Genomic DNA, 22620 nt, shown 5'->3' on the forward strand with positions numbered 1-22620 from the left:
AGCTGGCCAAACACGCATACAAGGTACAAGCGGACAAACACAGAAGGGTTGGCGAAGAGATCCATGTGGGAGACTGGGTCTGGTTAGCAGCCCACGCAGTGCCGGCCAGGTCGTTGGCCAAGAAGAAACTAGGGCATAAGCAACTGGGGCCCTACCAAGTCGAAGAGCAGGTCAACCCGGTAGCTTTCAGGCTGGCGCTTCCGGAGGGTTCCAGAATGCATCTAATTAACAACAACAACAAGCATCTGGACCATTGCAATAAATGACCTTTTAAATTTGTTTCCCCTCCTCTTGTTTTAAAATCAGGCCCACCTCATCCAGAGGTGGTTTGAACATGTTCAAGAGACCAAGCCAACCATCATGGTGACATACAACGGAGACTTCTTTGACTGGTAAGCATTGAGCGAACTCGGTTCTTGAGCCTTGTGGGTGTCCAGCTTTTTAGATGTTTAAAAATTATATTGGGTTATTTTCATTTTAATGGGGAAACCATGCTTTACCTTCTGGGGAACCGAGCTGGCCAGCAAACTTGCTTGCTAACCTGCCCTCCCCCTGCAATGACCAGCTGCAGGAATTTTTTGTTGCAATGCCTAAATAGTGAGATCTGTAGAAGCTCCCTGGCTTATTTTGCTTTATCTGTCTCCAGGCCCTTTGTGGAAACCAGAGCAGCAGCTCACGGGATGAATATGCAGCAGGAGATCGGATTCCAAAAGGACAGCCAGGGGGAATACAAAGCTCCTTCGTGCATCCACATGGATTGTCTCAGGTACATGATGCCTAGCCCCGCTCACCAATCTCTTTCTTGGGGCTTAGTCTGATGGAGGTGGGAAAGGGCCCAGCCTTCATGGCACACCCAGAGAAAACAATTTGTATTTGGCACCTCGCTGCACCATGCTTTTGACTGTTGCCCCATCCGCACTCTATATTTAAAGTGATGTCATGCCACTTCGAAGAACCTTTGCCGCCTTCAAAGAACCTCCTCCAAAGAATCCTGGGGACAGCAATTTGCTAAGAGTGCTGCTATTCTCCTTTTGGGGTCTTCCATTTGTCACTCAGTAGTTCCTGACAGAGCCAGGAAGGATGGCAACACTGTATATGTGTTTTTTTCCCCACTGTCGGGCAGTTAATATCGCATGACCGTCTCTCATTTCTGATTAACATGCGTACAAAAGCAAAGGATGCTTCATTGCTACACTTGTACCCTTTGTCTGGGGGACGCGGGTGGCGCTGTGGGTTAAACCACAGAGCCTAGGACTTGCTGATCAGAAGGTCGGCGGTTCGAATCCCCATGACAGGGTTAGCTCCCGTTGCTCGGTCCCTGCTCCTGCCAACCTAGCAGTTCGAAAGCATGTCAAAGTGCAAGTAGATAAATAGGTACCGCTCCGGCGGGAAGGTACAAGGCGTTTCTGTGCGCTGCTCTGGTTCGCCAGATGCAGCTTAGTCATGTTGGCCACATGACCCAGAAGCTGTACGCCGGCTCCCTCGGCCAATAAAGTGAGATGAGCGTCTCATCCCCAGAGTCAGCCACGACTGGAGCTAATGGTCAGGGGTCCCTGTCCCTTTACCTTTACCCTTTGTCCAATGCTGATCTGCCCAGAACAGTACAGATCACATTAGACACAATCCTTTCTGTTTTGTGAGTTGTCTTCTCCTTTTGTTTTCCTTTGGCTGGGGTGCGTCAGGGAGAAAACAGGAACCAAGCGCTTCAGTTGTACTTTTTCAATAAATAAATAAATAATACTCTTTGAAAAGAAGCCTCTACCATTTCATTTGACACAATCCCAACTAGACATCATGTTGTGTTAAGATACAGCTTTAAGCAGCCATGGCTACACACACACACACACACACACACACACACAACCCTGGGAACGGTAGTTTGTTAAGGTTAGCAGATCCTTTTCGCATCAGACAGGGTCACGGTAAGGTGTAACGAACTATCAACACGCCCAAGAAGCACCTACAGCAACCAAAAAGCATGCCAAGGTTCTTCAGCAGACATTTCAGTTGGAGCAGGACAGAAGGTTCCCTGGATATATAGGAAGTGGCTCTAGCCTTTGTCTTGTATTCCAAAGTAAGCTTATGTTGACTCTGTCTCATAATACTTCTGCCCTGCTCCTTGTAAACTGGGCTGCCTCTCCCGATTCAGCAACCAGTGCTGTGGCTTCTGTTGGCAGGTGGGTTAAGAGAGACAGTTACCTCCCAGTGGGAAGCCATAACTTGAAAGCGGCAGCCAAAGCGAAGCTGGGCTACGACCCCGTGGAGCTGGATCCTGAAGAGATGTGCCGGATGGCTACTGAGGAACCTCAGGTACTCCCTGTGCGATTCTGTCGTGTGTTTTCAACTGGGATCAGCCATGGGCGGATTCCCAACAATTAACGGTAGAGGGAAAAGAGAAGGGGTACTGGAAGGAGTTCCCTTGGCCTGCTGTGCCCCTATGAGGCCCTGGCCAGAATTCACCCTCCAACATCCAGGAGGATTGGATAACATGTAGAGGTATTGTGCAGCTGTGGTTGCAAATGTAACATTTGATGCAGTGCACTCTGGCATCCCTGCAGAATCTAGAACAATTTGGCTTTCGCTGTAAAATAAAATGCTAATAGTTTGACAACCAGAGAGAGAGAGAGAGAAATTTCTGCTGTAGACTTAGGAATTGGAGAAGCTCTAAGGGAGGTTTCTGATGTTCAAGGCTTGCTCTCAATTCCAGCCCCATCTGCCTTTGTGCATGTGATACTCCAGAGCAATTTAGAGGGTTTATGTGCTCCACACAGAGAATCATGGCTTTCTAGGTGCAGAATGCTAGATCTTTACATTTAGGGAACTATTCCTTTAGGGCAATCTTCTTTCCACAATCCGTTTTTGTTACGTGGTAGAATGTCAAGTGCCTCTAAATGATTAAACCACCATCAGCCAACATTCATTGCACAGGCCAGCAAGGGATAGTTGGGCATCTGGACAAGCACCTAGAGACCTGTAGGCCTGGCTAGGGCATAGCCGTGTAGCTTGCCTGTCTCTCTTGACATTCTGCTCCCTGGCTTTCTAGGCTAAAGGCAAGATCACACCAAGAGCTAGAAAAGCTGTCAGTGGAGTGTAGCCACTGTATCGTAATTTGAACTTGATTTGTGACTCACTGGCCCAAAAGCTTGATCACCAGTGGATACAGCTTCTTAAAAGGATAGTAATAATTGTGCTATCAAATTGGCTTTCAGCACAGACCATTTTCCATTGTTGCTGTTTTTTTAATTGTTAACTTTTACATGCAGCCAATGATCCTTTTTTCAGTCAGCACTCCCCATATAAATCAAGCTGCTTAAATGAATATTTGCATGTAAGCAACATGCAAACCTTTTCCTTGCTTGGGGAGGAGACCGCGTTGAACTTACAGCGCCTGCTGATGTTCTCCCTGCGCTCAGATGGCAAGTTGCAAAATGCTTCCATGCTGCTTCCTTCTTTCCTCCAGACTCTGGCCACCTACTCAGTGTCCGACGCTGTTGCTACTTATTACATGTACATGAAATACGTCCACCCTTTCATCTTCGCTTTGTGCACCATCATCCCCATGGAGCCCGATGAAGTGAGTAGAGTGGAGCCCAAGGCTCAGTTGCTTCCTTATTTTGTAAAATTTAAACACCAGTTGATTGTTTTTTTAAAAAAAAAACCAAAGCAGTTTGCAAAGAGAATAAAACAATAAAATTATTGGCAAAACAGAAGAGGGCCTTCTCGGTAGTGGCGCCCGCCCATCAGATGTCAAGGAAATAAACAACTATCTGATTTTTAGAAGACATCTGAAGGCAGCCCTGTTTAGGGAAGTGTTTAAAGTCTGATGTTTTATTGTGCTTTTAATTCTGTTGGGAGCCACCCAGAGTGGCTGGGGAAACCCAGCCAGTTGGGCGGGGTATAAATAATAAATTGTTGTTGTTGTTTATTATAGTAAAAAAAAAACCTCTTTAAAACGCTTATCAGATAAAATCAGCAATAAGCTACAAACAGATTAAGAGATACACCAACATTCTACATGTCCGAGAAAGCTTGTCTGCACAAAAATGTATTTGGTAATCACCAAAAAGAGTACAATGAAGGTCTCAGTACTAATGTAGATTATCTCACTATAAGTGGCCCCTTGGTTGTTCCAAGATTCCACTGTCAGACAGATGCTTTTTAGTCTTTCAGGTTGGCCTGGGCAATATATCAAAATATCGCCCAGGACCGGTATGAGGAACAGCCCACGATGTCAGCTTCACTCAGCGGTGTATCACGGGTGAAATCGCCACCCCTCCCAAGTCCCTCTGCTAGCAGCGTCTGCTAGAGTTCCTTCCAGCAGCGCTGCTAGCAGAGGGGACTCAGGAACGGTGGCAGTTTCACACACAATACACCGCTGAGTGAAACTGCCATCACACTGCCCATCATACGATGCAGAGGGAGAAACAAGCTGTGTCGGCGAGGCACCAATACAGCTTTTTCTTCCTCTGCATCTTTGAACTGCTCAACTGAGGAGTGTACAGCTGCCCTTACCTCAGCCGAACAGTTAAAGGCGCCCCCAGCCCAGCGCTGGCTCCCGTAAGCTCTGTGAAACTGCTCAGCTAAGGGGAGCGTGGTTGGCACTCCCTGCAGCGAGCAGTTAAAGGAACCCTGAGGCTCCGCCCACTCGCCCGTGAGTGGCAGGAGCACTGGAGCTGACTCAGATGCAGAGTGGGAACCTTCCCGATCCCCAGATGAGCTGCACAAACAAGCTGCATTGTCCGAGCCCATGAGGGCCTGGGTGAAACCACCTCGGTTCCTGAGGTGAGAGCTGGGGCAGTTTTCACCATGTGCCTCACAGGCAGAGGCCGATGCAGCTTGTTTTTTCAACATCGTGGTACAGTGGTAAGAACGTAATTTGTTCTGGAGGTCCATTCTTAACCTGAAACTGTCCTTAACCTGAGGTACCACTTTAGCTAATGGGGCCTCCTGCTGCCGCTGCCACGCAATTTCTGTTCTCATTCTGAAGCAAAGTTCTTAACCCGAGGTACTATTTCTGGGTTAGTGGAGTCTGTAACCTGAAGCGTCTGTAACCTGAGGTACCACTGGATATCGCCAAATCGATATCTTTGGCTGGCGATACACCACAATGTTTAAAAGCTGTTATCGCCCAGCCCTACTTTCAGGTACCTGAAAGCTCTCTGGCTTGATTTCCCCCCTCCCCTGTGAGACACCAAATCCCCCCTCTCTAAGTTCCCTTTTGCCACCAGCCCTCATCTCTCTCTCTCCCTGCAGGTGCTGCGAAAGGGCTCAGGGACTCTGTGCGAGGCACTGCTGATGGTCCAGGCCTATCACGCCAACATCATCTTCCCCAACAAGCAAGAGCAGGAGTTCAACAAGCTCACCGAGGATGGGCATGTGCTGGACTCGGAGACCTACGTCGGGGGGCATGTGGAGGCCCTGGAGTCGGGGGTCTTTCGCAGTGACATCCCCTGCCGCTTCAAGATGGTACGAGTCCCGCCCTGGAAGGAGACTTCTTGAAAGCTCATGGGGGGCGGCAGGGGTTGCCAGGATAAATCCCCGCCCTGCCCCTGTGCTTGCCAGACATAAAGCAGGTAGCTACAACAAAGTCCAAATTGTCCCCTCAAATAGAGACGTGTCTGACCCCATGAGGCTGGTGATAGAACACCTGCTTTGCATGCAGAAGGTCCCAGGTTCAGCATTTCCAGGTGAGACCCAAGAAGAGCCTGCTGGATCAGGCCCATCTAGTCCAGCATCCTGTTCTCACAGTGGCCAACCATTGGGAAGCCCAAAAGAATCTGAGTGCAAGAGTAACTCTTCCGCTGGTGATTCTTCCCGGCAACTGATCTTCCAGAGGGAGGGAGCACACTTCCCTGTAGCTGGTGGCCAACAAAGGCTGCTGGAGGAAGAGCTACGACCCGATCTTGTGGATTACAAAGAGCATAAGACCTTCCTTTGCAGATTTGTTTCCGCCTGCCCCATGTGGCGCCATGTTCCCCCGGTGATTTCAACTGCACTGTCTTTGCCTGGGGAGAATCCTTGGTGAAAATTTGTCACACTCATGTCCTTCCCTCCCACCCCGGTTGTGTCTCTTAGAACCCTGCTGCCTTCGACTTCCTTTTGCAGCGTGTGGAGAAGACTCTGCGCCATGCCATTGAGGAAGAGGAGGGAATACCCCTTGACCAAGTGACCAACTTCCAGGAGGTAACCTTGTAGGCCAAACAGCAGTGTCTGCATAGGAGGAGGCAGCAGTAGCAATGGAGTTGTTATTGTCCTGACACAGCTCCTTCACTCTAGTTTCTGTTCATTTTAAGCATCTAACCCCCCCCCCCGGTCCCCAGGTTATCTTGGCTGTTCCTTCCTTCTTTTCCCCTGCTTCAACCCTTTGCTTCCCCAACCCCTTAGCCTTGGCCACCAATCTGTTGCTATTTACTACATTGAACTGTCCTGGGGGCCACTTGTGGCCTACGAAAGGCACAGTCCTGGTATATGTGTGGTGTAGGGATGCAGGTGGCGCTGTGGTCTAAACCATTGAGCCTCTTGGGCTTACTGATCAGAAGGTCGGCGGTTCAAATCCCTGCGATGGGGTGAGCTCCCGTTGCTCTTTCCCAGCTCCTGCCAACCTAGCAGTTCAAAAGCACACCAGTGCAAGTAGATAAATGGGTATCGCTGCCGTGGGAAGGTAAACAGTGTTTCCGTGCACTCTGGTTTCCGTCATGGTGTCCTGTTGCGCCAGAAGCGATTTAGTCATGCTGGCCACATGACCCGGAAATCTGTCTGCGGACAAACGCTGGCTCCCTTGTCCCGAAGCCAGATGAGCACCACAACCCCATAGTCACCTTTGACTGCACTTTACCATCTAGGGATCCTTTACCTTACCTTACATGTGGTGTTCTTTTGCCGGGCTCTATTGCATTCCGAAGAGCATGGTAAAGCATTGCTCTCCTAGGCAAAAAACAACAACCCACCTTATCCTCTTGCCTGCTTTCCACTGCTTCCTCTGGACCACAGGTTTGCGATGAAATCAAAGTCAAGTTGAACTCCCTGAAGGAAGTCCCCAACAGGATTGAATGTCCTCTGATATACCACCTGGATGTGGGGGCCATGTACCCGAATATCATCCTAACCAACCGGCTTCAGGTGAGTGAGGAGTTTGAGCTCCTTGGCATTGGGTACTAAAGTCTAAATCGCTGCTGTAAGAACTGTGGCCTCTTAGACTTAAATCTGCAGCCCTCTGGACGCTCTTGGGCTCCCAAAGCCCCAAGTAGCACTGCCCAGTGGTCAGGGATTTGATTTAATATTTCTATTCTGCTTTTCCAACAGCCAATGTTGAGCTCAAAAGTGGTTAACAATAAGCACAGTAGCATTAAAAAACAAGCATTGCAATCACAATGGTATCAGACACAATAACAAGCCGCACAGTTAAGATTTTGGAGTGCTATTTCAGTTTGGAGTTTTTGGGGTGGGTGGAGGGATGCTGTCTTTCTCTTTGGGAGAATCAGAGTGTGATTTATAACTCGTACTATAAGAAAGCTCAACAACATTGTCTTCTTAATAAGAGACAATATATACGGAAGTTTCCCTGTGCCGGTAATGGACTCCCAGTTTGGGGTAGGCACTCCAGGCAACCTCTTCCTCAATCTCCTTCACAGAGTTGTTGCCTCTCTAGCAACAAGGTTAGTAGTAGTAGTACTAAACCTTTTATTGGCATCACATACAACATCCAGAACAAATCAGTACAGAATTACCACTTCCCCAGTGGCACAAAACATTTGCTAAAAGAAAGGAGGCAGAGCAGTCTATCGTCACATCTCTTGGAATAGAGGGGAAAGGCCAGTGTTGCAATGTTCTCCCTAGTAAGAGACTGCTGAATTATTATTATTATTATTATTATTATTATTATTATTATTATTATTACCATCATCATTATATCATTTATACCCTGCCCATCTGGCTGGGTTTCACCAGCCACTCTGTGCGCCTCCGAACAGAATATTAAAAATACATTAAAAAAAATCAATCATTAAAAACTTCCCTAAACAGGGCTGCCTTCAGATGTCTTCTAAAAGTCAGATAGTTGTTTATTTCCTTGACATCTGATGGGAGGGCATTCCTCAAGGCAGACACCACTACCGAGAAGGCCCTCTGCCTGGTTCCCTGCAACCTCACTTCTCGCAGGGAGGGAACCACCAGAAGGCCCTCGGAGCTGGACCTCAGTGTCCGGGCTGAACGATGGGGGTGGAGATGCTCCTTCAGGTATACTGGGTTGAGGCCATTTAGGGCTTGAAAGGTCAGCACCAACCCTTTGAATTGTGCTTGGAAGCGTACTTGGGAGCCAATGTAGGTGTTTCAGGACTGGTGTTATATGGTCTCGGTGGCCACTCCCGGTCACCAGTATGGCTGCCACATTCTGGATTAGTTGTAGTTTGAGTCACCTTCAAAGGTAGCCCCACATAGAGTGCATTGCAATAGTCCAAGCGGGAGATAACCAGAGCATATGAATAGATGGTTGGTGGTTGCTCTTTTCTTGCTTGGGAGTATGCAGCGCAGGAGGGGAGGGCTGGAATAGAGCTCTCTGTCCTCTGCTGCCCATAGTATCTGTTTGAGTTCGAAACACAGGTGCAGCAGGGCTTCAGCACACACAGTATACACTAGGGAGGCTCACCTGGCACCTGCCTTACATATCTTTAGGCACCAGGCCAAAACATTCCTCTTTTCCTTTTAAACTGAGGGTTTCTGTTAGTTGTTATGGTACATACATTTGTTTTTATATTTAAACTGCCCTGTGAACTTCGGCTGAAGGATGGTGTAGAAATTTAATAATTGAGACTTAACAATCCCGCAAAAGCATCCTGGGTCCTGGGTCTACCTGCTGCTTTCCTAGAGGCAGGATCCAACCTTGCCTGGCCTAAAAACTTACTTTTATTTATTTAAATGTACTTGTGCCTTTATTCGCTCCCCCTCTGCTTTGCTTCCCTCCCTTCAGCCCTCGGCGATGGTGAACGAGGCCACGTGCGCCGCCTGCGACTTCAACAAACCAGGCGCCAACTGTCAGCGGCGGATGACCTGGCAGTGGAGAGGAGAATTCAGTGAGTCTTTTCCCTTCTGCTGACTCGTATGCAACTTGGCGCGGTTCCTCTGCTGTGTATAAAACCCCCTCTCGCAGTCTGGAGTGATTGTCAGCTGGGTTGTTTCCTCCCCCCCCCCTTCTCTTTTCCCCTTGCAGTGCCCGCAAGCCGCAGCGAGTACCATCGCATCCAGCAACAGCTGGAGTCGGAGAAGTTCCCCCCTCTCTTCCCAGATGGACCGCCCCGGGTGTTTCATGAGCTGTCCCGGGAGGAGCAAGCGAAATACGAGAAGAAGCGCTTGGCAGGTGAGGGCAAACCTTCTTTTTCTTCTTCTTTTTTGAAATCATTTTTATTTGAATGTATATCCATATATAGAGATGGCTTGAATCTCGCGACTTCCCCCCACCCCCTCCACGGTTCCTATTATCAACATTATCAACTGCATATTATTCCATACTCTATATTTTCTATCAATCCAAATTATCCATGGTATTTGTTGCATTACAAGTGGGATTAAAATCCTGCTATTGTTTCCATCTGCTTGCGGTGGTCTCCTAAATAAATTATACAAAAATTTCCCATTCTTTTTTAAAGTTTTTGTCCTCTTGGTTCCTGAGTTTTCCAATCAGTTTTACCATTTCTGCATAGTCCAACAGCTTGGTTTGCCATTCCTCTCTGGAAGGGACTTTGTCTTCCATCTCTAAGCTAATGAGAGAGCAAACCTTTTTCCACACCACAATAGAGTTTGTACATGGTTATGGCTTGGGGTGTCTTGAAGCTTTTATTTTCTTGGATTCAGCCCCTACCTTTTCCCTGCTATGCCCTTTAGCGCTAGAGGACTTGGGGTCTGGGGTCAGCTGCCAGCCCCAAACCAGAGCTCTTTCAAGTGGTGAGCAGAGAAGGTGTTACTACAGTGGAACCTTGGTTCCCGAACTTAATCCATTCCGGGAGGCCGTTCGACTCCCAAAACGGTTTGGGAACCAAGGCGCAGCTTCCAATTGGCTGCAGGAGCTTCCAAAGAACATTCAAAACCTGAACAATCACTTCCGGTTTTCGATTATTCGGGAACCGGAATGTTCGGCTCCCAAGGCGTTTGGGAGCCGAGGTTCCACTGTATTAGTACTTAAAGCCCTTAACAGCTTGTCACCTTAACAGTTTGTCACATTACCCACATATATTATGCCCACTCGACTGCTTTGATCTACAAAACTGGCACTGTTACAGGTGCCACATAATACTCCTGCATTTGTAAGAAATCTGTCTTTCGGTGTGGAAGCAGCAACACTTTGGAACTCCCTGCCTATTGACGTCAGGCGGGTGCCTTGGCTACACTCTTTTTATTACCTACTGGGCACATTTTTGTTTAGGCACAGCCCATCCAGACATGTAGAATGTTGGCATGGGTTTTGATCTGTTTTCAGTTAATTGATTTTCATTGTTTTTAGCTATTTTTTTTACTGAAAATTTAATTTTTAAACTTATTTTTGCAAACTGAGGTGTGTGTTTTTTAAACTATCAAGTGGCATATAAACATTTTGAAATGAAATAAGTTTGGGAAGTGTTGAACGTTCCAGAATAAATTGCAAGTGAACCGCCTCTGCCACACCTCTTGCCCAGATTACTGCCGCAAAGCCTACAAGAAAATCCACGTGACGAAGGTTGAGGAGCGTGTCACCACCATCTGCCAGCGGGAAAACTCCTTCTATGTGGACACCGTGCGGGCCTTTCGTGACCGCCGCTACGAGTTCAAGGGGCTACATAAGGTGCTTTTTATCTTTATTTTGTCAGTTTTGCGTTAGAGTAGCAAAAAGGTGCGTTTCTAGAGGTGTTCATGGTGATCTTTACGTTCATAAAGCAATGAGATGCAGGCAGGCATTTATAGCCAGGCTGATGTCTCCTTGCTGGTGGGTGCTGAAAGGGGATGCTGTGGTTCCTGGGGCCAGAATGCTTGAATAGAAATTCTGAATATTGAGTGGTATATAAATACTTTAAATGAATTTAATAAAAAAGCATTGATTTATATCAAGTTTTCATCATACTCATAGATTTAACAAACAAATTCTTGTATATTAGTTGATTGCTAGATACTGTACACATAAGGGACGCGGGTGGCGCTATAGGTTAAACCACAGAGCCTAGGACTTGCCAATCAGAAGATTGGCGGTTCGAATCCCTGTGACGGGGTGAGCTCCCGTTGCTCGGTCCCAGCTCCTGCCAACCTAGCCGTTCAAAAGCACGTCAAAGTGCAAGTAGATAAATAGGTACCGCTCCAGCAGGATGGTATACGGTGTTTTCGTGTGCTGCTCTGGTTTGCCAGAAGCGCTTATTCATGCTGGCCACATGACCTGGAAGCTGTATGCCGGCTCCCTCGGCCAATAAAGCAAGATGAGCGCCACAACCCCAGAGTCGGTCACGACTGGACCTAATGGTCGGGGTCCCTTTACCTTTACCTAGATACACATAAAATGTTTCTATTTGCAACTAAGCAGAGCCAAAAAGCTCTGGGCATGCAATCCATGTGCTTTCTGTAATATACAGAAGCTTTTGTCAACATGGGTTTACAGGGGGTGGGGGAGACAGACATCCAAGGAAAGAGATGTGGAAGGAAAAGATAGAGGATGGAGACCAGCTGGAGCAAAAGTAGACAATAGCCCACGGCTTGCTTGAGTCACAGCCCTTTTTCCTCTGCCTTTCCCAGGTGTGGAAGAAGAAGCTGGCTGCCGCCATGGAGTCGGGTGACGCCTCGGAAGCGAAGCGCTGCAAGAACATGGAGATCTTGTACGACTCCCTGCAGCTGGCACACAAGTGCATCCTCAACTCCTTTTACGGATACGTCATGCGCAAAGGGTGAGGGGGGAACCAAAGAGTGTGGCTGCTGGTGGATCTTTAAATGGCCCTTTTAAAATCTGCCCCTGCCTCGGCTCCCAGTTGGTGCAGTTTCTGGGCCTTTAAATGTTCAATATTAAGACAAAGAACTAAATCCTAGTACAATTAAATGAAGCATTTCCTCCTATACACATAAAAATATAAGGCTATCATCATGCAGCCCCGGCTGTAGGATTTGTAGTTCTGCATCACAATCCTGGATTTGCATGAAGCCAGGGAGGGGAGCAAAAGAGAAAAGGTGGGTTTTAAGCAATGGCAGACGTTTGAATGAAGCAGGGTTGGAGGGACACTGAGGATGTGGGGCACTTGGATGAGGTGTGAAGGAGGGGGTGGGATTGGCAAGCAATGTGAGCAGGGGGAAGCAGTCCCCAAGCACATAAATAAATACTGCAGCTCCTTGACCAGGAGACCTCCCAGCTCATACTGTTGGCCTCAATTTTAGCAGATCAGTCCTCAAGCCAAGTTTACAATAATTAGTTCGCTCAAGCCTTGTTTGCAAAGCTGCTGACCCAGAGCGGCTCTTCCTGTTCTCACTAGCTCTCTCCCCTACGCAGAGCTCGGTGGTACTCCATGGAAATGGCCGGCATCGTCTGCTTCACTGGCGCCAACATCATCACACAGGCCAGGGAGCTGATAGAACAAATTGGGTGAGTAGTTGAATGGTGGCTGGCTGCAGCAGCTGGAGGTGAGGAGATTCTGAGCTTGGATGTTGTGTGCCTGTTGCCCAAAGGTGGTTTGCTCCTTCGTGAATGACGGTGCTTTTCCTATGTTTATGTTTTGTTTTGTTGTGGTGTGGTGTGGTGTGGTGTGTTGTCCAGGGCTCCTTTAAGAGGAAGGTTGTTATGTGTAAACACAGAAAAGAAAAGAAAATGACACAAAGATGAATTGTCCAGCTCTGGATCTCTTCTGTCTCTAACCACAAGGAATCTGGTCTGGATCTGGATCTGGACTCAAAGGCACACCGCCCCATGGTCTGCTCCTTACTTCCTTGGCCCAGAAAAAGAAGCAGGTCTCTTAAGCAACTCAGAGAGCGAGGGATGAAGACCCGCTGTGTGTCTCTGCAGACTGTTGCTTTTGTAAACTTCATCAGCTTTCATAAGAACATATGAGCCTGCTAGATCAAGCCAGTGGCCCATCTAGTCCAGCATCCTGTTCTCGCAGTGGTTGATAGATGCCTGTAGGAAACGCTCAGGCAGGACCCAAGTACATGATGATGATGATGATGATGATGATGATGACGATGATGATGATTTATTTATACCCTGCCCATCTGGCTAGGTTTCCCCAGCCACTCTGCACGGCTCCCCACAGAATATTATTATTAATAATAATAAAGCAATAAAACATCAAACATTATAAAACTTCCCTAAACAGAGCTACCTTCAGATGTCTTCTAAATGCCAGATAGTTGTTTAGTTCCTTGACATCTGAAGGGAGGGTGTTCCACAGGGCGCGCGCCACTACCAAGAAGGCCCTCTGCCTGCTTCCCTGTAACCTCACTTCTTGCAGTGAGGGAACCACCAGAAGGCCCTTAGAGCTGGACTTCAGTGATGAGGTCTGAGCGATGGGGGTGGAGACACATTTTCCCATCCTGCAGTTCCCTGCAATTCATATTAGGAATCAATTGCTGTCTATGACCGTGGAAGCAGAGCCAAATAGCCATCATGACTAGTAGTTATCAATAGTCCTCCATAGATTTGTCCAAACCTCTTTTAAAGCCATCCAAGTTGGTGGCCATAGTTTAACTATGCACTGTGTGAAAAACTCTTTTCTTCTATCTGTCCCGAACCTTCCAACATTAAGCTTCCTCGGATGACCACGAGTTCTAATGTTACCGGAGGGATAAAAGCATTTCTCTATCTGCTTTCTCTCCTCGCCGTGCATAGTTTTATAAATCGCTACATCTTTCTCGATTTTTCTCTTAAACTGAAAAGCTGCAACCATTCCTCATAAGGTGGTTGCTTTTGCAGAGTGCCCTCTGGGCTCCCATATGGAAACACCTCTCCCATTTTCCCATTTCCCAGGAGGCCGCTGGAGCTGGACACAGACGGGATCTGGTGTGTTCTTCCAAACAGTTTCCCGGAAAATTTTGTCATCAAATCAACCCACGCCAAGAAGCCCAAAGTGACAATCTCCTATCCAGGTGCTATGCTGAACATCATGGTGAAGGTGAGGAGCCTCAAACCTTTATCCTTAGCAGGATTTTGGGGCGAGTCGAATTGACCGGATTTTGTCATGGGTATGTTTGACATTTAGCTTCCCCCCTGCACGGATTGCATCATATATAGCTTCCTTCCAGCCCTCCCGTTAAATTGTTCTGAGGTGCAGCATGAGCCTGCAAGGCCGAAGCGCCCAGCATGTGTGTCACTTACTTGCAGGAAGGGTTTACGAATGATCAGTACCAGGAGCTGGTGGACCCAGCCTCACTGGCCTACGTTTCCCGCTCGGAGAACAGCATCTTTTTTGAAGTGGACGGCCCATACTTGGCCATGATTCTCCCCGCCTCCAAGGAAGAGGGCAAGAAGCTGAAGAAAAGGTGAGGCAGAGTCCAGGTCTGGGGAGCAACTCCTTCTTGGCTCAGGAATACCGGCAGGCAGCAAAGCTGAACCTGGAAGATTTCAGGACTTGAAACATCACTGCTAGATCCTTAATGGATGGGCATTTTCAGAGCTCTCTCCTTTCTAGTTTGTAAGAAGCCGTGGAGGCTGGTCCATTAGGGCAAAGTTCCCCACCTGGGAACTGTAGTCCAAAATACCTGGAGGGCAACAGATAGTGAAGGCACTGGGACAAAGTGGGCACTGACCCTCACTCAGCCCCCACCTGCCTTTTTTACTTACAACCAGCCCCAGGGCGTAGCAAGCTTTCTCCTCCTCCCTTTCAGTATTGCCCCTTGTAGAACCCAGCAGGGAGGAGGATGGGGACAAAACTAGTCTTAGCTGCCTCTGCTTATCATTGGATGTGGCGCCACCTGCTGTTGGGCTCCTTGCTTTCTGCCCTATCGGTCCCAGACACCACTGGTAAAAAGGTTGCAGGGGTGTTACAGGAGAAGGAAGGTGCCAACCATCCACAGGCTGACTATTTTGCTCCACGCCAGGTACGCCGTGTTCAACGAGGATGGCTCCCTGGCCGAGCTAAAGGGGTTTGAGGTGAAGCGGCGGGGGGAGCTGCAGCTGGTCAAGATCTTCCAGTCGTCCGTCTTTGAGGCCTTCCTGAAAGGCACCACTTTGGAAGAGGTTTATGCCTCCGTCGCCAAAGTGGCTGACTACTGGCTGGATGTGCTCTACAGCAAGGTGGGTTGAGGCTCCAAGGTGAGTCTGCTGGCTTTCCTGGGACAGTATGGTCAAATATATCCACACCGGGCATTTGGGGATGAAGATAATGGGGAATTGGCGGCCAGTTAAGGGCAGAACCACCAATTGGAAAGAAGACGAGGTTCCTGTTGCTGCTGTAAAGTCCTCTTCTCCCCTTCTGTAGTCTATACATGGGCATCTCCCAGGCTTCCTGCGGCCTTCAGAAGCTTTTAGTGCGGCCAACATGGGGTGCTGAGCTGCCGTGCCTCCAAAGTGGTCCAGGAGGGGAATGGGCTGGCACATGCAAGCGTTCCTTTCTCTCTTTCTTCCAGGCTGCCAATATGCCTGACTCGGAGTTGTTTGAGCTTATCTCCGAGAACCGGTCCATGTCCCGCAAGCTGGAGGATTATGGGGAGCAAAAATCCACCTCCATCAGCACCGCCAAGCGCCTGGCTGAGTTCCTGGGGGATCAGATGGTGAAGGATGCCGGTCTGAGCTGCCGGTTTATCATTTCTAAGAAGCCAGAAGGATCCCCGGTCACAGAGAGGTATATAGCGATCAGAGGGGTACGAGTATCCCACAATGCCGGGCTATTGACGTGAACGGTTCGGTTTCTTGTTGCTGTGAAATGAGCCTTGCCAACTCAAGGAATGACCAAATCTCCTGCAGATGATTTTGGCGGTTGAACTGGAGTAGAAGAGCTCAGCTGGTATCCTGGACCTAAGTTGTTCAGGGCTCTGTAACCTAACGCAAGGACCTTGAAGCTGGCAGATGGGCCGCCAGTGCAGATGTTGTGGTTTTTATTTATTAAATTTCTATAACACCCTTCATGCAAGAAGCACAGGGCAGTTTATGAAAACACAAAATGCATAACATAGTAAAAAGCAGAAATGATAACAACCCCACTTTTGTTCCAACAAAATGTTGCATACCGTTGGCCAGATTCTACACCAGCTGGTAATTATACTTTACAGAGTTGTGTGGAAGTTGCCCCAGATCATTTGACCCTTGACCCCCATCGTGTAGCCCCGGACACTGAGGTCCAGCTCCGAGGGCCTTCTGGCGGTTCTCTCCCTGCGAGAAGTGTGGTTACAGGGAACCAGGCCTTCTCGGTAGTGGCACCTGCCCTGTGGAACGCCCTCCCATCAGATGTCAAGGAGATAAGAACTATCTGACTTTTAGAAGACATCTGAAGGCAGCCCTGTTTAGGGAAGTTTTTAATGTTTGATGTTTTATCGTATTTTTAATATTCTGTTGGGGCCGCCCAGAGTGGCTGGGGAAACCCAGCTAGATGGGCGAGGTATAAATAATAAATTATTATTATTATTCCTATTTTAAATAGTTCTCCCCCCCCCCCCCCGGAAAAACCAAGCAACAGTTCTAAAGTTTAAAAGTAACATAAAGGCTTTGACTTGCTGTTCTTGTTCTTGTCAGATTGAATGTACAAAAGAGGTAGATAATACTTATGTTACTGAAACATATTTACATGAATTTGTATCTTGAGACTGACTGATGTTTACAGACTAGCTCTGAGGCAAGCGGCAGCATAACACAACACCCTTGCTGCTCTCACAGTTAAAACTCACACACATAGTTGATGACGGAACTGGGGGGGGGGGATGCCTCAATATGACATCACAGGATTTTGTGCTACAGCATTAATCCTTTGCATAGTATTATGGATGCACCATTCCCACACTTCCATAACAGGACCAAGGACAGCTCCACATAAATCGCATTGCCGTCATACAGCCTTAAATGCCCATGGACTGCAGTGGCCAAGGCTATCCCTGTCCAGGAACAGCCATAGGTGGCAAACCAGACACAGCTGGGAAAAGTTCATTCTACTCAGAGTAGACTGGTTTAAAGTACAGTCGTACCTTGGATCCTGAACACCTTGGTACTCAGACATTTTTGCTCTCGAACGCCACAAACCCAGAAGTGAGCCTTCCGGTTTGCAAACGTTCTTTGGAACCTGAACGTCCTCCGTGGCTTCCGATTATCTGAAGCTGCTCCCTGCAGCTATTCAAAAGCCACAGTTTGGTTTCTGAACGTTCTGGAAGTCGAACGGACTTCTGGAATGGATTCCGTTCGACTTCCAAGGTATGACTGTAATTGTCATGACTAACTTTTGCTTGGTCAACTGAATGGGTTTATTCTGAGTAGAACGAACATCGGATACAAACCATATAGTCTTTAAGATGCAACAGACTGACAAGGCCGCTTCTCTTCTGGAAATAGAAGTGATGTGTTTTGATTTATTTTCCCCAGGGCCATTCCGCTGGCCATTTTCCAGGCTGAGCTCTCGGTCCGCAGGCACTATCTCCGGAAATGGCTCAAGAGCCCCTCCCTGCAGGATTTTGACATCCGGACGGTAAGCAGTGTGGGGCTGTCCTGCAGCAGTTTGTGACTCGAGGCTGACTGTGGCACACCTCTTGTCCCCAGCCTTGGACTTGACCCAAATCCTGTCTCTCTGCTTGTAGATCCTGGATTGGGACTATTACATCGAGAGACTGGGCAGCACAATTCAGAAAATCATCACCATCCCAGCAGCCCTGCAGCAGGTAAACTGTCGGGTTGGCGGCTAAAGGGCTGTGGGCTCTCCCAGGATGTTACGAGGCGCAGGAGGTGGCCGCAGAACTCTCACACTTAGTTGCTCTGGTCCAATAGCTAGTTAAAAACTCAAAGCTCCAAAACTGAGTTAGCTCCCTGAGTGTTCCCATTCATTTCAGAAAGGTAGAACCTTCCTGCATGGAACTGACCCCAGCCTTTTCCAAATGTACGAGAGCTCTGTGCACTCCTCAGAGCACACCTGGGACTCCAGAGCTAATTATTTAAAACATTTCTACTCCTCTGTGATTGGTTTTTGGGGACCGGGGTTGTACAAACGAAAGCTAAGAAGCTGGGGTTTCTGCACTACGGGTCTCTGATTTGGATGTCAGCACTGTCAGTGCAAGTGTCTTGTGTTCTAGCATAGCTAGTTTCCTTCTGCTTCTGGTCAAAAACAGTAGTATATCCTCGCAGGATCAGGCAGAATGAAAGTCAGAGGGAGCCTCCCAAATAAATAACAAATGTGGTGTCCCATCAGGTAAAAAACCCTGTTCCTCGCGTCCGACACCCCGACTGGCTCCACAAGAAGCTCTTGGAAAAGAATGACATGTACAAGCAGAAGAAAATTAGTGAGCTGTTCACAAGTGAGGGCAAGAGACAGGTAAGAGGTGCAGGGCTCTCCCTACACAGGGTGGATTAAAAAAATGAATCCAGTTTTTTAATTAAAATGCATTTACACATGCACACAAATGAAATCAGTTGTAGTAAATGTCTGCCTCATCATGTTTACTTGGAAGTAATTCCTACTTTGTTCACTAGGACTTATTTCCCAAATAAATGCGCATAAATTATAGTCCTGGCTTCTAATTGCTTTGTACAGTAGTACCTTGGTTCTCAAACGTAATCTGTTCCAGAAGTCCATTCCAAAACCAAAGCGTTCCAAAATCAAGGCCCGCTTTCCCCTAGAAAGTAATGCAAAATGGATTCATCCATTCCAGACTTTTAAAAACAACCCCTAAAACAGCAATTTAACATGAATCCTACTATCTAACGAGACCATTGATCCATAAAATGAAAGCAATAAACAATGTACTGCAGTCACACAATCAGTAGCTGAACTGGGTTCCACAAAAACAAAAAGCTGCAAAAACATAAAATAAATAGCAAAAACAGACAAACCTCAGTGTAACACTCAGAATGCAAGCGTGGCACTCAAATTGAAAGCATAGCACTCAAAATGGAGCACGTTCGGCTTCCAAAAAAGGTTCACGAACCGGAACACTTCTGGGTTTGCAGTGTTTGGGTTCCAAGTTGTTTGAGTACCAAGGCATTTGAGAACCAAGGTACCACTGTATATAGATTTCAAAATGGTCAGTTTGATTTTTACATCTCATCTGTTCTTTGTTTAAGATGGCAGTCCCTTGAGGCTGTTTTTCATTTTTGTAATAAAAATAAACCGGTGCTCTCTGAGATGGGCATCTGCAGGTAAAACATACTTTTATCCCAGACCTGAGAAGAAGGTGGAGGCCACGGGCAGTTTTTGTGGGTAATTGGGTTGCTCAGTCAAGGAGGATTCCATCATTGTACTCCCCACCTTCCGGTGTTTCCTCGCAGGTCTCTGCCAGCGTAATCCAGGAGGGCACGCCCTCCACACAGGTGGCTGACATGGAAGATTTTGGGGTTGCCAAGTCTCTGCAGCCGGGGGTCCCCGTGTCGAATAAACGTAAACGCATCCCTACAGCAGAGGAGAGCCAGCAGCAGTCCCAGAATTCGGAACTAACGCAGTCCTGGAGGGAGATCTTGGGCCCGCCACCTCCCTCTGGAACCACCAAGGTAAGGTAGCAGAAGGAGAGAACTTCATTTAAATAGAGGAACAAAAGATTGCTCTGGGGCTGGGGCTGGACGATGGGGAAGCAGCAACATTCTACCGTATATGAACCTTAAAAAAAGCCAGCTGTATCAGGTCAGTGGCTCGACTGGTAGACCGTCCTGGTCAACCAGGGGCAAACTAGATACCTCTGGAATCCACAAGCAGGACCTGAACACAGCTGTCACTCCCCTACCGCGATTTCCATTTGCTGGTATTCAGAAGCATATTGCCGTCAACATTGGAGGTAGAATGCAGCCGTCGGGGTTAGAACCCATTGACAGGTTTACCTGTCTAAGCCATCTGACTTGATGAAAATTCCATAGTTGCAGCTTTGCACTAGGGCTTCCTTTCCTGATTCAGCTTCATTGGATGCGCCCATGTTGTGAGAGGGAGAAAAGCTTTTCTTTTATGCGTTCTCTCCACGCCATGCGGAATTTTATCGGCTCCTGTTACACCACAACTTGCGCGCCTTTTCTCTAAACAAAAGCCCCAAACGCTGTCACACCATAGATCTGTGTTCTTCTTCTTCCTTGGCAATCACTCGTAGCCGAGTAAGATTGTCTTCCATGAACACGATCTTAACAGTGAGTCCATAAGTGACTGTGGAGGCCAATTCTGGATCCACATGTCCTTCCGGGAGCTGATCACGGTCAGGGTTTGCCAAACATGCCTTCCTCTTAGCATGTTTCTCCCTTTCGTCCTGAGTTCGAGCGTCTTCAAAGCCCATGACACTTTTGGTAAAGGCTGTTCTCCAATTGAAGTGCTCTCAGGCCAGTGTTTCCCAATTTTCGGTGTTTATACTACATTTTTAAAAGATTTGCCTTGAGAGAGTCTTTAAGCCTCTTTTGTTGACCACCAGCATTACACCTTCCATTTTTAAGTTTGGAATAGAGTAGTAGCTTTGGAAGACGATAATGATGACCAGTCCAACAAAGTTGATGTTGAAGAATCATTGCTTCAACACTGGTGATCTTTACTTCTTCCTGGCATTAGTTCGCCTGTCTTCCCAAGTGATGTGTAAAAATTTTCAGAGACACCATTGATGGAATCTTTCGAGGAGTTGGAGATGACATTTATAAGCGGTCTGTGTTTCACAAGTGTGTGCGGTATAGATATGTGTAATGGCATCACGTTGGCGTAATGCTGACTCCATCAGAAATTACAGATTGCACAACGTTTTCAGGATTCCTGCCATTTGTTCCCACCATTTCCGATTTGAACAATTTGACTTTCCACCCAAGCTGAAGAAAGTTAGAATTTGGTTTGCCCGATGGTTACTGCCGGTTTCCTACTCTTTCCTGCAGGAGGAACGCCTGGTCTGGCTGTGCTACCACAAGAAGAAGTGGGAGGTTCAGGCTCGCCAGCGCCAGGAGCGCCGCAAGAGACGGCGGCTGGCAGATGGCGAGTCGGTCCTGGGCGGGGGGCTGATCAGGGCAAGGCCCTCCATGGGGCTCGGCAGCTACCTGAGCAAAACGGCCCGCAGCATCCTGGACATGCCCTGGCAGATCGTGCAGGTAAGGAGCACTGTGGGGCAGGAGGAGCTCTTTGCCAGGGGAGGGGGTTTAAGACTGCCATTGGCAGAGCATGCTATAAAGTCAGATGCACAGAGGCATAGGTAGATAATAGAGAGCCAGTGCAGCATAGCGGTTAGAGTGTCAGACTAGGATCTGGGAGGGACTAGGGTTCAAATTCCCCACTTGGCCATGAAACTCGCTAGGCGATTTGGGGCCAGTTGCTGTCTCTCAGCCTGACCTACCTCAGAGGGTTGTTGTGGTTGAAGCAGGAGACATAGAACCACGTATGCCGCCTTTGAGTCCTCAGGGAAGACAGGTGGGACGTAAATGCAATGAAATAAATAATAAAGATGCTGGGTTGTGTTCAACATAGTGCTATGGTGAATGTTCCACAAGGATTTCTCATTGAGCAATTAAACCTGCTTTCCACACACACACATACCCCAAAATATTTTTTGGAGGTTTCCCCAACCCTCTCGAACAAATTAAGGGACTGTGAGGGACACATGCAAGAGAAGGGGACCCCGTTGTGTTAGTGGTAATCATATTCATTTAAGCATCCTTAAAATAATCAGTGACTTCCCTACTTCCCTTTCCATGGTTCATTTTGCATATCATAAATCCCTGCATATTTTACATAAACTAAACCATTCAGTATTCCATTATTACATCTATCCATTTACACTGTTGAATTTATCATAATGCTGCCGTTTCCAAATGTACGCAATTTCCCCCATATATTCAATAAACATTTTTCAGTCTTCTCTAAATTTATGTTGTTCTTCTTCTCGTATTTGATATGTTAGGTCCGCAAGTTGCGCATATCCCATCAGCATAAGTTGCCATTCTTCTTTGTTTGGGACCTCGCTCGTTTTCCATTTGGGGGCTAACAAAACACGGGCTGCAGTAGTAGCATACATAAATAACCTTTTTTGACACCTGGGGATTTCCATCTGGGTTATCGAGAGGGCTCTCCCCCATAAAATATTTTGGGGAGCCCCCCACAACGTTGAGAAGAATCAAGGCAGAAGAGGCCAATTGTGAAGCCGAGCACAGTGCAGTTTCGGTGGCTGGCAACTCTTCGCGGTGGTGGCAGCTGCAGGAGGAGGCTAACTGCCAGAGAGGAGGAACCAGCCATTGAAGCCGCGCTGCTACCATGTTTGGCTCCACCTCCTGGCGTTGCACACACATGCGAACATCACCCCCCAAAAAACCTTCTGCTCGAGTCGGCACCTCTGGTGCTAATCCTTGTGCTAGCCCAATTACTGTTGGCATACTGCCGGGGAGACGGGGGCATTTGGCAGGCCCCCCCAGCTTGCTCCAGCCACCGTCTGGCAGCCGGTCTCCCTTGGAACAGCATCAATTAGCAACACAAGCCTCAGATACGTTTAGAGACCCATGCATGCTCTATCAGCAGAGTGCGTAAATCTTCTCACAGTAGAAGAGGCGGACAAAGATGTGTG

General features: G+C 47.8%; 1 protein-coding gene across 2 annotated transcripts in view; it reads left to right on the forward strand.

The window, feature by feature from the left end:
- The window catches only part of POLE (DNA polymerase epsilon, catalytic subunit), an 80941-nt gene that overhangs the window by 38819 nt on the left and 19502 nt on the right, over positions 1-22620 (forward strand). For both annotated transcript variants that reach the window (XM_081174614.1, XM_081174615.1), the window contains 21 exons: positions 307-392; positions 647-766; positions 2178-2310; positions 3461-3574; positions 5254-5466; positions 6076-6183; positions 6991-7119; positions 8966-9068; positions 9206-9352; positions 10665-10810; positions 11746-11894; positions 12488-12580; positions 13958-14102; positions 14312-14469; positions 15028-15223; positions 15556-15770; positions 17495-17597; positions 17707-17787; positions 18312-18434; positions 19388-19606; positions 20948-21157. In XM_081174614.1, coding sequence (XP_081030740.1) covers positions 307-392; positions 647-766; positions 2178-2310; positions 3461-3574; positions 5254-5466; positions 6076-6183; positions 6991-7119; positions 8966-9068; positions 9206-9352; positions 10665-10810; positions 11746-11894; positions 12488-12580; positions 13958-14102; positions 14312-14469; positions 15028-15223; positions 15556-15770; positions 17495-17597; positions 17707-17787; positions 18312-18434; positions 19388-19606; positions 20948-21157 — 2991 coding nt within the window. The remainder of the gene's footprint in view (positions 1-306; positions 393-646; positions 767-2177; positions 2311-3460; positions 3575-5253; positions 5467-6075; positions 6184-6990; positions 7120-8965; positions 9069-9205; positions 9353-10664; positions 10811-11745; positions 11895-12487; positions 12581-13957; positions 14103-14311; positions 14470-15027; positions 15224-15555; positions 15771-17494; positions 17598-17706; positions 17788-18311; positions 18435-19387; positions 19607-20947; positions 21158-22620) is intronic.

This window comes from Podarcis bocagei (assembly GCF_964188305.1).
Source record: "Podarcis bocagei genome assembly, chromosome: 16".
Lineage (NCBI taxonomy): Eukaryota > Metazoa > Chordata > Lepidosauria > Squamata > Lacertidae > Podarcis > Podarcis bocagei.